This window comes from Genypterus blacodes, unplaced genomic scaffold, assembly GCF_046128005.1.
Source record: "Genypterus blacodes isolate CSIRO-AG114 ecotype Tasmania unplaced genomic scaffold, CSIRO-AGI_Gbla_v1 ptg000037l_1, whole genome shotgun sequence".
Lineage (NCBI taxonomy): Eukaryota > Metazoa > Chordata > Actinopteri > Ophidiiformes > Ophidiidae > Genypterus > Genypterus blacodes.
The window spans coordinates 600,289-612,530 of NW_027466850.1; the positions used below are offsets into that span (position 1 = coordinate 600,289).

Genomic DNA, 12,242 nt, shown 5'->3' on the forward strand with positions numbered 1-12,242 from the left:
TCCCCTACTCTCTCTCCCTCTCTCTCTCTCTCTCCCTTTGTTCGGCGTTAGAAAGCAATTCTCTGTGGACTTTCTCTCCTTTGTGCAGTGTTTCTCACAGGAGATCTGAGTGAATAACTGAGCTCAGCACAAAAGCCCAAACACGGAACGCAAAGGATCAAATCTCACTGATATGTCGGTGAAGAGTGAAGGGACAGGTCTTCATCTGCGTTGTTTTGATACTGTATGTTTGTAATGACTCTTTCTTTCTCTCAGAGGACTTCACTCTTCATCTCTTTTCCATTTTTCTCCCCCTGATTCTCTCTAACTTCCTTGACATCCTTGCTCTGCGCTGGAAGAATTCTGAATCAAACAGACTTTAGTGTGTGTGTGTGTGTGTGTGTGTGTGTAAGTTTGTGTGTGTGTGTACTGTACATAGTTTTGCATACTGTACATGTCATTGACCCTTGCTGACCCCTGCTGGCTGCTCACGATACACTGTAGGCGACTCTGAATCCTCTTTGCATCTAATTTACAAATACTTATTTAATCAGAGTGTAAAACAGTTTCCCCCCTTTTATAATCACTGTTTGTCTTAGTGTGTATAACTGAAATGTTGAAAGCAAAGAGCAAAGGCAAAAGTACGAACACCTGATCCACTTTCTTTTGCCTTCATCACGGCCTGAGTATTTTTTATCTTTTTGTTGACGTCTGTTATCTGTTCATCCCCTCAGAGGTGGAACAGATTGAGGCCATAGCCAAGTTTGACTACGTGGGTCGCACCCCCAGAGAGCTGTCCTTCAAGAAGGGAGCCTCCCTGCTTCTGTATCACCGGGCATCGGAGGACTGGTGGGAGGGTCGCCACAACGGCGTGGACGGTCTCATACCGCATCAGTACATCGTTGTGCAAGACCTGTAAGTAACAGAGAAGGTTGTCATTTTTATAGAACTTGTCGTGGATCACTGTAGGTCTCTTTGGCCGTTTGGCTCATCGCTGTTGTTTCTGCTCTTTCAGCGATGACGCTTTCTCCGATAGCCTCAGTCAGAAAGCAGATAGTGAAGCGAGCAGCGGTCCGTTGCTGGATGACAAGGGCTCGTGCAAAAATGACATCCCGTCACCAGGCGATCAGCCGCCTGATTACACCTTTGGAGGAGTCATGGGGAGGTGGGTACGGTTAAGAATGAGCACCTTTGTTGAGTTTTGTCCCTCTTGAGTTTTCTTCTGTAAATGCTGTCTGATTGGATCTTTCAGGGTACGGTTACGGTCTGATGGAGCTGCCATCCCACGCCATCGGAGCGGGACAGATACCCACAGCCCGACCAGAGGCGCTGACACTCCACCCCGGGCTGCGGCCTGTCCCAGCAGCCCACACAAGCTTTCTATCACCAAGAGTCGCATGGAAAGCCCAGAAAAGCGGCGACTAGGCACCTTTGGGAGCGCAGGAAGCATCAACTATCCAGACAGGAAGACTTATCCCGAGGGCCACCCACTGAGGCCGGTGCCGGGGGCCACTCGTCACAGCAGCCTCGGGGACCACAAATCCCTGGAGGCCGAGGCTCTGGCTGAGGTATTTCACTAGATTATGGCAGAATCTGAATTTCTTCTTTATGTGCTTAAATTTCTATCATGCACAAATCTATCTGTCTGTCTGCCTGTGTGTGTGTGTGTGTGTGCGTGTGTGCGTGCGTGCGTGTGTGTTTGGTGTGTCCATCCATCGATCCCTTCAAAACATCAGTGGATGACTGATGATGATGTAATGCTCGTGAAAACTGTGCTCACAATCTGGAAAATGAGTCGTGCTAGAAATGGCTCAATGATAAGCGTTATTGATAAAGTCTGTGTTTGGTGAGTGTGTGGTGTCAGCGCCGCATCTATGAAGAAGACAATAATTGCGGGGAGGGAGGGAGAGGAGTGAATGCTGCTGGGGAGGGAGAGATAGACACACCTCGCCAACGCAGAAACCTGGATGTGAATAACAAACTGGAGATCACTGAAGGTTCTGCCCCATGTTCTGCTAATGAGCTAACAGCTACAGGCTCGGTGTCAAAAGACAGCCAAGCATATAATGGTCAATTAGTGTATATTTGTAAGGAGCATGTCTGGCTATTTGTACTGGCTGTTATATTGTAGACTTTATACTTGACTGCTTACTAACAAAAGCACAAATGCACAAACCTGTCGTCTTCAAGAACTCTTGACCGATAAATTACTTTGAATAACAACTTTAATCTGATGTAATGATTGACGATGGTTGATGGTTCTTGTGCTCCTCATCTTCATCTTTCCTCCACCAGGACATAGAGAAAACAATGACTACAGCCCTGCATGAGCTGCGAGAGCTGGAGCGGCAGAACACAGTGAAGCAGGCTCCTGATGTGGTCCTGGACACCCTGGAGCCCATGAAGAACCCAGTTAGCTCCGAGCCCGGCAGTCCTCTGCACACCATAATGATCCGAGACCCAGATGCAGCCATGCGTCGCAGCAGCAGCTCCACCTCTGAGATGATGACCACGTTCAAACCTGCCCTGTCCGCCAGGATGGCGGGGGCTCAGCTGCGCCCCCCGCCCATGAGGCCGGCGCGCCCTCCCCCGACCCAGCACCGCTCCAGCAGCTCCAGCTCTTCAGGGGTCGGCAGCCCTGCTGTCACTCCAACTGAAAAGATATTTCCAAGTAACAATGCAGCTGCTGGTGCCAACATGAATACAGCCGGTGAAGCGGGGGATAAATCTGGTACCATGTAGCAAAGGTGGAAGCTGCCAGGCACCAGGCCTGTGAAGCTTTCCAAGCATGGGGGTGCTTATGAAGATAGGTGCTGATGTGCGACGGGCAGATACGGATGTTTTCCTCTCTGTTTTGGGTGCGACTTAATTCACAAATTCACTGTTCTCCTAAAGTGAGCGTATGTTACCATGGCGATGGAGCAGCTGAAGAAGCTGTAGAGGTTTGATAACATAACATTCAGCACTCTTTAAAACTTGATTTCGTTGCAGAAAATGAATGGGAAACCTCGACGCAAACATTTATTTCAGTTTTACCTCAATTTTAAAAGAATCTGTGGCCGTGTTCGCCTCTCAGAGATACTTACATTGAATGCAAGTTAAGCAATACTTGTGTGAAATTCAGTTTTATAGTTTCCACCCTGTGCAGGTTGTCCAGCTAATGGTTCAATCACTCCTGCTGACATGTATCAAACCCCTCGTCGGGATTGTTTAGTCTGAAAAACCACGTCTGTGACTGTGAGCATGGCAGGCCTCATGGTTGTAAATAAAGACTTACTTGAAGACGCCATACTCTCTATTTATACTATAATAATGGACATATAGCAAAAAACAACATAGCAACATTATATAATCCTGCATGCAAGCAGGGTTTGGAGAAAATAAGGGAAATACCAGAAGAAAGACTTGTAGAATTGCGATTGGATCAGTTATGGGTAGGAATTTCCCCTCTTGTTAATAATGGCAAGCATTACTCATGATGTAAAAAAAAGTCTAAATCTTGGACAAAACGTTAAATTGGAACCGTGTGGCTTTTGGGCTTAAGTAGAATTAGACCTCAAAATATTCCCTGCACATGAGATGCAGACAAACAAGTCCAAACGACTCTTTAACAATCGTGTGACAAACCTGTATATAATATATAGCTAGCAATTGTAAGTGTTAATCCTGTACAGGTCAAAGAAAATCATGCAAAGGAATTGATGTGACCGGCATCTGTAAAGATCAAACCAATCATAGAAACATGTTTATCGTCCACAAACATCCTCTGGCTGTGTTGATTAAAGTAGAAATCAAATCATTTTGCGCATACTGTATGTTTAGAACGCATCGGATAATTGTTCTATAGGAAACTGCACTTGAACACTTGAACCGCCAATCATTGTGATGTTTTGACCGTGAACAGTAAAAGGTTTTCTCCATTATATTTTTAAAAGAACATGTATCTTGATCTCGTCCCCGTTTATGCATAACTGACTTTGACTCTGATTTTCCCTCCTTCAGACGTAGAATCTGATACGACTCAGAGAAACACGATATTACACCGTGGTTAGACACAAGTTACCACAGTCGTGCTCTGAGAGTCATGAATTCCTCTACGCTTGGGGGAAAAATACAAGTAAGCGTCATTATATTGAGATGAATCTACTGTAGGTCTTGTCTGAATTTCTCCAAATGGCTGCAGTCCAGAGAGTGTGTAATCTGCATCCCAAAGAGCCTGCCCCCCTATTCTGCATGTTGTTGCGCAGTATTATCCCACTCATATTAGTGCCAGTGAAACAATAGCTGTACGTGGTGCCTTGCCTTGGGAAAACGCACAAATGAATTCAGTATGGGTCTTTTTAAATGAAAGAGGCTTTAATTTATGCAGATTTGGAACTCCTGAATCAAATTGCTTGTTGCAACTACAGATGAAAGGCAAATAACACTGCTCAATTCTTTCAAATCAGCATGTACACAGGGACTAATTCCACACATTCTACAGTGTTATGCAAACACCTGCGTCAAATTGGAAATATTTGCTTTTATTCAGTGTGTTATTTATGGTAAAGTGTAACAGACTGAGCGCATACTGAAGTGGCAAAAGCCCAGACGGATGAAGGCAACGCAGCATATCGAAAGTAATACAGTGTATTTACACCCTCTGCTGGCTTCTAGTGGTACTGCTTCTTGTGTATATCATTAACCAGTGGATGTTGTCACCTCACACGGGCAGCGTGTGTGTGACAAACAGTAACCACGTACCTAAAGTTCAAACTTCTTCTCTTCTTCGGTCCTTGTTACAGTTTTGCACCTGTAAAAAAATATTATGAAGATGAAACTTCTTTGAGGACATATGAGGAAAGCACACAACGTCACAAACGATCATATTTAACTAGACTGTTTTCAGAGATGCATTTGTTTTTCTTTATTTTTAAAAACTTGTGGAAGTCGAGTAGAACATTTGAGTGCCTTTTGTGCACAACATCAATTTTTATTGGACTTTTATATTTACTTTTTTTGAGAAACAGTAACATGTTGCTTCGTTGTTACATAGAAATCATTTATCTTAATTTCCTGTTGCTATTCAGTCTCAGAAATAATTTGAACACACTAATTGAAAGTGAAAGTAAAACATTGTAAAGATAGTTGAAGATATTCCTCTCTGCTACCTGTGCATCAGAGCATTATACAAACTACTGTACACATCATCTACTTCTAAAGTTCAGCAAATTCATCTCAGATCTTTACGTTTTCCCCTTCTTCCTTGTGAATTGCCTGTGCTGTGGTTGAGCCGTAACAATCTGTCATTTACTCCCTTTTGAAAGCAAAAGCATTGCAGTGTCGTTGACAACAGCAGGACTGATACGGATCCTCTTCTTGCACGGTTTACAAGGCACCCGGTGCGCTCTCCTCCTCTCCCCCCCTATACGTGTGACTTTATGTTTGTTGGAATGTATGCTGAAATGGTTAACACTGTTTTGCTGATGTGACAAGACAATATTAATATAGGGCATCGCAGTGAATAGAGCAGACCAGAGTGTCTGTCATGTTGTGGGTACTGGAGTGTGAGTTGTTGTCATTCTGTTGACCCTCTTTTTAAACGTGTGTCTAGTGAAGCTGTTTGTTGATTGAGTGTCTGGTTGGTTGAAACCCTGTGATGTAATGTACACCATACCACTGACTGGACGTCCAAATAAAAAATAATATTTCTCTGTGATCCGGATTTCCTGATTTCCTCTCCATCTTTATCACAGATCATAGGGATTGATCCTTCCATTGATTGGGGACTGTAGTTCATTATGTGGCCACTTGGTGGCGAAATTGCAGCAGAGAACTCTCTTGGTGAGCATGAACATGATATTTACATGCAAAGATAGTTGATTACTCTTTCAGGATTATGAATTGGCTACAGAGAGAGGAGGGTTTAAATATGTAACGCTGATTACATCTGCATTTGAGATGAGCACTCTAATCCTCTGGACGCAGTGTGATGCTTAACAGACTGCAGTAATTGTGCACAAGCTAAATCTAATGCGTTCCACCTGAGAACCCTCTTGTCAACAAGCACATGTCAAACAAGCAACAGTACGGGAAAACCTCATTAATAAGGTCAATCATTAACTATTAAGTATAAATATATTGAAGTGTGATTAAAGCATTCCTTTTTTTCAAATTTGATCCTAGGGTCGACATCACAAGTTATAAATACAATGGCATGAAAAAATATATTTTAATTACTCATCAAATGTGCTCTGACCTTCATCCAGGTCACACACACACACACACACACACACACACACACACACACACACACACACACACACACACACACACATTCATAGTGCAGGCTGGATAGAGCACGTCAAAAGAACCTCAATAACGTTCGCTAAACCTTTCCTGCTGAATGGATCACTGTGTTGACAATCATTGTGTAAAAAGTCTTTGATAACATTTTGTAATGCATTATTGATTTGTCTCTCAGTGATTGTAAACTCTGCAGACCCCGAGGCAACAAACATGATGCTCCCTCCACCAGGCTCTACAGCTGAGACGGGCTTTAGGTGTTTGTTGGAAGTGCTCATTTCAACATTTTGTAAATGAAAATTGGTCTCATCTGATGAATCACATAACGGCAGATTTTGTGTGAAGTTCAACAACCTACACTGAATATCAACTGATATCTCATAGAGAATCCATTCCCTCCTTTTTAAACCGTGCATTGATTGTTTTCAGTGTTGTCAATAGCTCATATTTGTGTCACATTCATTCATTCAAGCAGTGTTGAGTTTGTTTGTTGTTGTTATTGATGCAGAGCAGACCGTATTTGACGAGTGGGTGAGGCAGATATCCACTAATTCTAGGGGTTCACTGATGTTTCCTTCTCAGATGTCAGACTGTGACTGTTTTGCATTTTTGAATAGATCATAAGACATTTTCAGCCTCACCTTTTCTTCCTCAAAATGATTTTCAGCCTGTAGGTGTTTTGGTTTACGTGTCAATTGGAGCTAATGAAGCAGTCCTTAGCTGATGACACTTTCATTGTTCATCAGAAATAAAATCGATGATATTAGGATGAACAGAGAGCTCATGCTCATTGGTGGCTAAACAATGCACCATCACAGTGACAGAGCAAGCTACACATGATGAATGTAGTTGATGAGAGTGACTTGCCTTCAGAAGAAAACAAAAGAACCTAATCCCTTGATAATCACATCCAGGAGCACCCCGGCTGGTATTTCTGGCAGAACAATGGCACATGACAGCCTATGCCAATAATGATTCATGATGTGACTTAATTGAAACACAATAGCAGCCCAGTGCTATTTTCCACCTAAAGTGATGTATAACAAGTTGTGTATACACTCCCCAGAGGCCTAATTTGGCTCGTCTTCCTGTATAATTAGTAGGCAGATGAGAGCAACCTCTTCAGCTATAATGCATAATGTCTTTACGTAAGTCCCAGCGGAACATTATCATAATTTCTTGATCCAACCTTCACCTTCTCTGCTCTCATTTTAGCAACATCAGAATAAGTCATTGTGAAGTGGTTGCACTCGCTCTTGCTTAAGGACAAACGCTAAACCATAGATCATTAATTTACATAATCAGACTAAGCAATGCATATAAATTGATGACATGTCATTTCTTTTGCATTTGTCTGTTTTATTTTCCGTACTTTGCCTTGAAATATCACTCAGTGGACTTATAACAAATGAGAGCAGAGCGTTTTCCATTTTGACTTCCAGCTATGTGACCTGTCAAACCACAGACACACAGTGTGTGTTGGCAGAACTGTTACAGTGAGCAGGATTGTTGTTAAGAGACAACACATGAAGAAAATAACCAAAGCCAAAGAAACTCTATGCAATCTGAATGATCTGCAGTCACTTCATCACTGAACAAAGACTCCGCCATTGATATTATTTGTCCTTTCAAAATAAAGGTCAGCTCATCTGCCTAATTATCTGGCTTTTTCCTGTGCTTCAGCGTTGCTTCTCCGGTGACGCTCCAGCTGAGAAAGAGCCAAGACTGGATCAAGACGTTGCTACCAGGAGAGAGGCGGAGCAGCTTTCCTGTTTGAAGTCGAGACAGAACTGAGGGAAATGTGTGCATTTCTTATTTTTTCATATGCATGTCTGAGCATGTGAACCAGAGATCAGAGAGCTGCAGAGACCTCTCACATGCTTCATTCTTTATGGTTTGAGGCAATCAATAATTTTACTTTGATGTCTGTTTGTTGAAATTTCTGACCTTACTCACTAACCGGAACGCCTTGTGAGTTTCCGTCCATTAATGAAGGGAGGCACAAAGGTTCCGATGTGTTTCATCAATTGTCAATGGGAAAGGAACTGAAATGATCATCAGACCAGATGGCAGCACCTCTGATGCAGTTAAATTCCTAACTATGCCTGCATCTTTGATTTGCAGGGATCCAGCAGCGTGTTGCATACACAGCATGCGTAAGAGTCCACTCTTTGTTTTTTTTGTCGTCCATGGAGGAATCAAAGAAGTAACACATGACGCACATATTAACACACTGAAGATCAATTACAACTCTTGACTTTGACCCTCTGACAACAAACACACACACACATGCTGAGACTATAAATCAAAGCTCTCAACCTAATTCCTTGGTTATATTTATGGTGTCGTTCCTTTGGCAAAATGTGGCTTTGAGGTTATTGTGGAACTTTGAAGATGAGATTTCTGAAGAGAGGAGATGCAAACGCTGAAGCAGAGCTGACTTTGCATTGCCAATCGTTGTTTGATAGCATGTGTTCATCTAAAGGGAACCAAAACCAAACGACCCCCTGGATGAGTTGCAGTAACGTTGTAGCGTGGACTGATTTGTGTTCGAGGCGGCTGGGCTCAGATTTCCCTTGTTGAAACGTGACTTTGATTACTTTTCATCTGGTTTTTATAATCAAAACTAGAACAGTTCTCATTAAAACGCGTAAGTCCGTCTAGGCCAGACAAGCCACGACAAAAGTTGTCTTGTTCTTCAAATTTAAGTTTTCTTCTATTGATCCTGCCTCAGAGCAGAGTCAGCATGGGAGTTCAAACCTATAACCTACCAGCTGAGAGGCAATAGTTCATATCATGCCCCCAAACAAAAGTCTAATCAATATCAGTGCAGAATTCTCTCAGTAATCCTGCTATGAAACAAACAAACAAACCAATAAATGCAGGCAAAACCTGACTTCCCTCTTGGTGGAAGCCTCATCAAACCCATTGAATTACCTATTGATCGTCTATAATGGGACACAGATGCCTGATCTTTTATTTGATTTGACGTTTCAGTTTTGTAGAGGTCCACAACTAGTAGTGGTAGATTTCATGATTTTAAGGTTTAAAAAAAGGGCAAATACGTCTGAATTAAATCTGAATCCTGATTCATTTTGATTATTTTTTCATTCTAAAGTTTCCCAATAATCTGAACTGCTTTTTCATCCAGTGGCAGCAAAACGCTTTCATAGGAATGTGAGAGAAGGACTGCTTGTGAGGGGAAAAAACTTAACTCAAGCATGAATTATTGATGAGAGTCACCAAAATATGTTCAGCAGCTGGTTTTGAGTGTAATTCCATGTGGCATATGGCACAAAATATCTTGGCCGGTCTGTATAACAACGCACAACACACAGATAGCAACTAATGGAGCAAATAATTACAGCAAAATCAAATTTATGCGAGCCAACGCCTAGATGGGATGTGGCTGCAGATAAGCCCCTCTGACAGTTCAAAAGATTAATGCGGCCTTTGCTTGCGTACTGTGTGCATTCAACCTGTATAGTAAGAAGGTGAACCGTCAGAGCCCTGCCAAAGAAGCTGTAAAGTAAAGGAATAAATATTGCTTATCTGCAAAAGTTGGGACATTTTCTTTTCTTCTTCATCCATGAGCCAAAACAATAACCTAAAATATTGTAAAGTATTAAAGCCAATATGCATGAGTGGGTCATCTGGGTCATCTGGGCTGCATTCCACTTAGTTGTTTTGGTCGCACCTGAACTGAAAGAAGTCAACTTTTCTGTTCTAAGATGGTTTTTGTATTGTTGCAAATGATGAAATAATCAAATGTCTCCCATCACTGCAGCCTTTCTTAAGATTCCAGGCAGGTCCGGGGTCTTTATGCTGCAGTAACACAGTGATGGACGCTGCTATAAGGGCCTCATTAGGTACAGACAAAAAGCACATATAGATGAGATTTGGTATTCTTGTAGATGTTTCACACAAAGCCCTGTCAAGGACGCCACAGTTCACTTCATTCTCTTGACTGAACTTAATTCTTACAAGTTTTGCCTACAAATGACATTGGGGGGAACCTTGTGCTGTCAGGATGGCGTCTCACATGAACACTCATATCCCTGGACAGAAGAAAGTTTCTACAATGAAAAAAAGGGTCTGATTGATCTGTGTTGTGTTTGTCTGAACTGAGACATTTGACTCAATACAGAACGCTGCACTGAATATGATTATCATTTCAAGCACACGATAGCACAACGCACAACACAGCTGGGATGAAAATCTGCTTTAAAGTGCTGCATTTGCTGTTCTTCAATAAAATTTTGCGGAATACAGCTGTCATCCGTATGTGACAAGTTTCCGTGCAGATCCTGGCTCGCACCTCTGTACTGCAAACAACAACACAAGTCTAGGTTTCATATCTGGCTTATTCACATCCTGCGTCTCAAGCCTATCATGTGTCCCCCTAATGCTACATGATGCTGTGCAGCGTTGCCTCTGACGCTCTGGAATCAAGACAAGATTCTTGCAAGTAAAGTGTAGCTGGATTATCAAGTGAGAATGAGGTTTTGTGAAGGTTTTTGTGAAGTTTCATTATGCGACAAAGCGATCTGCATTCTGGTGAGAAGTAGGATTTGTTGAAGTTGGCGGATGAGGATTCATTGATTAATTAAAATTAATGATCCTAATAAATCATAATAATCAATATCAATATCCCAGTCCAGCGTAATGTCATGCTGCTGCTGCTGCAGTGATATCCAATGCAATATGTACCGTAAATGCTTCTACCATCTTCACAATGCCATTAACTTCTTTGCTCTGCTCTCATTAAGTTATTTTTTGCACTACTCCATCTACCTCTTAGGTATTTGTGTCACAGTCCAGTGCAGTATAATACTTCTTCTACTGTCACGCTCTTCTGCGTAATAATGCTGGCGCAATACTTTCTCATCATCCCATTCACACGGGCCTGAATAGGCTTTTTATGCCACTACTCATGTCTGGGCCAAGTCTGGCACATCTCTCATTCTGCACACCATTTATAGGACTATATATCTTATGTGTGTACTTCATTTTATTTTTGCACATCTCAGGTATATCTCTTTGACTTGTCACCACTTTTCTATCTTACACAGACAGGAGTGTGTAAGGTCCAGATACAGTTCATAGATTCCCCCTGTGTTAACATTTGTTTGATATCATCTCTATCTTGATAAGGTTTTGCCAATTAAGAAAACAGCTTGTGAGAGACCCACAGGAAAAACGGTCTGGCTATTTAATTAATGTCAGAAACCTTGTAATGCAAATAATCCCTAAACACATTCAGGATCAGTAATTTAACACAGCATGGGAAAGTAAAGTTGCCTGACCCTGAAAGTACCTGAGGATGCTTTAGCCTGCTAACATATTGGACAACCTGCCAGCAGCGTGTCCCCCAGGCACTCTGTCCAACCATGTCGTCTCGCTAATATAAGCATATCATTTCCGTTTGACTAAGCAACCATTAATTAAACATTCCTAGTTTCCGAAGCCAGGAGAATGTTTTATTAGACAGGAGAGACAAGGACTACAGCTGGTGAGTGTCCAGCTTAAAACACCTGATACAAAGCAGCTGTAATGTCAATTTCATTGTGATCATCTGTGTGTGTGTGTGTGTGTGTGTGTGTGTGTGTGTGTGTGTGTGTGTGTGTGTTTTATCTATTCTCCTATTATGTTAGCATATTTCAAGCAGGAAACTGTATAGTCAAGAACATCAAGAAGAAAACAGATTGAATATTGTTACCTGTTGGATCAAGCTGAGCTGTTATATTATCGTTTGGCTCTATGAATTCAATCAAAAGGCCTTCCATTAAAACATTAGTCATTCTGATTCTCTGGTAATAGAAGGAAGAATAATTGCATTTTGAGCTTCTTAATGGAATACAATTCTGTAATGCAACTGGTTTTCTGTGACAATTTCTGTGACAGTTGTACAAATGAAGTTGTCCCATCCTTTTCAGCAGGGCACTACCTTAACAAATTGTTACTAATGCAAGAGACAT

At 42.0% G+C, this 12,242-nt stretch overlaps 1 protein-coding gene across 2 annotated transcripts in view; it reads left to right on the forward strand.

Moving 5' to 3' along the window:
• The window catches only part of srgap3 (SLIT-ROBO Rho GTPase activating protein 3), a 43,930-nt gene extending 38,253 nt beyond the window's left edge, over positions 1-5,677 (forward strand). For both annotated transcript variants that reach the window (XM_076147231.1, XM_076147232.1), the window contains exons 19-22: positions 714-894; positions 995-1,144; positions 1,232-1,547; positions 2,275-5,677. In XM_076147231.1, the coding sequence (XP_076003346.1) occupies positions 714-894; positions 995-1,144; positions 1,232-1,547; positions 2,275-2,721 (1,094 nt within the window). In that variant the 3' untranslated portion in view covers positions 2,722-5,677. The remainder of the gene's footprint in view (positions 1-713; positions 895-994; positions 1,145-1,231; positions 1,548-2,274) is intronic.
• The last annotated feature ends 6,565 nt before the right edge of the window (positions 5,678-12,242 follow it).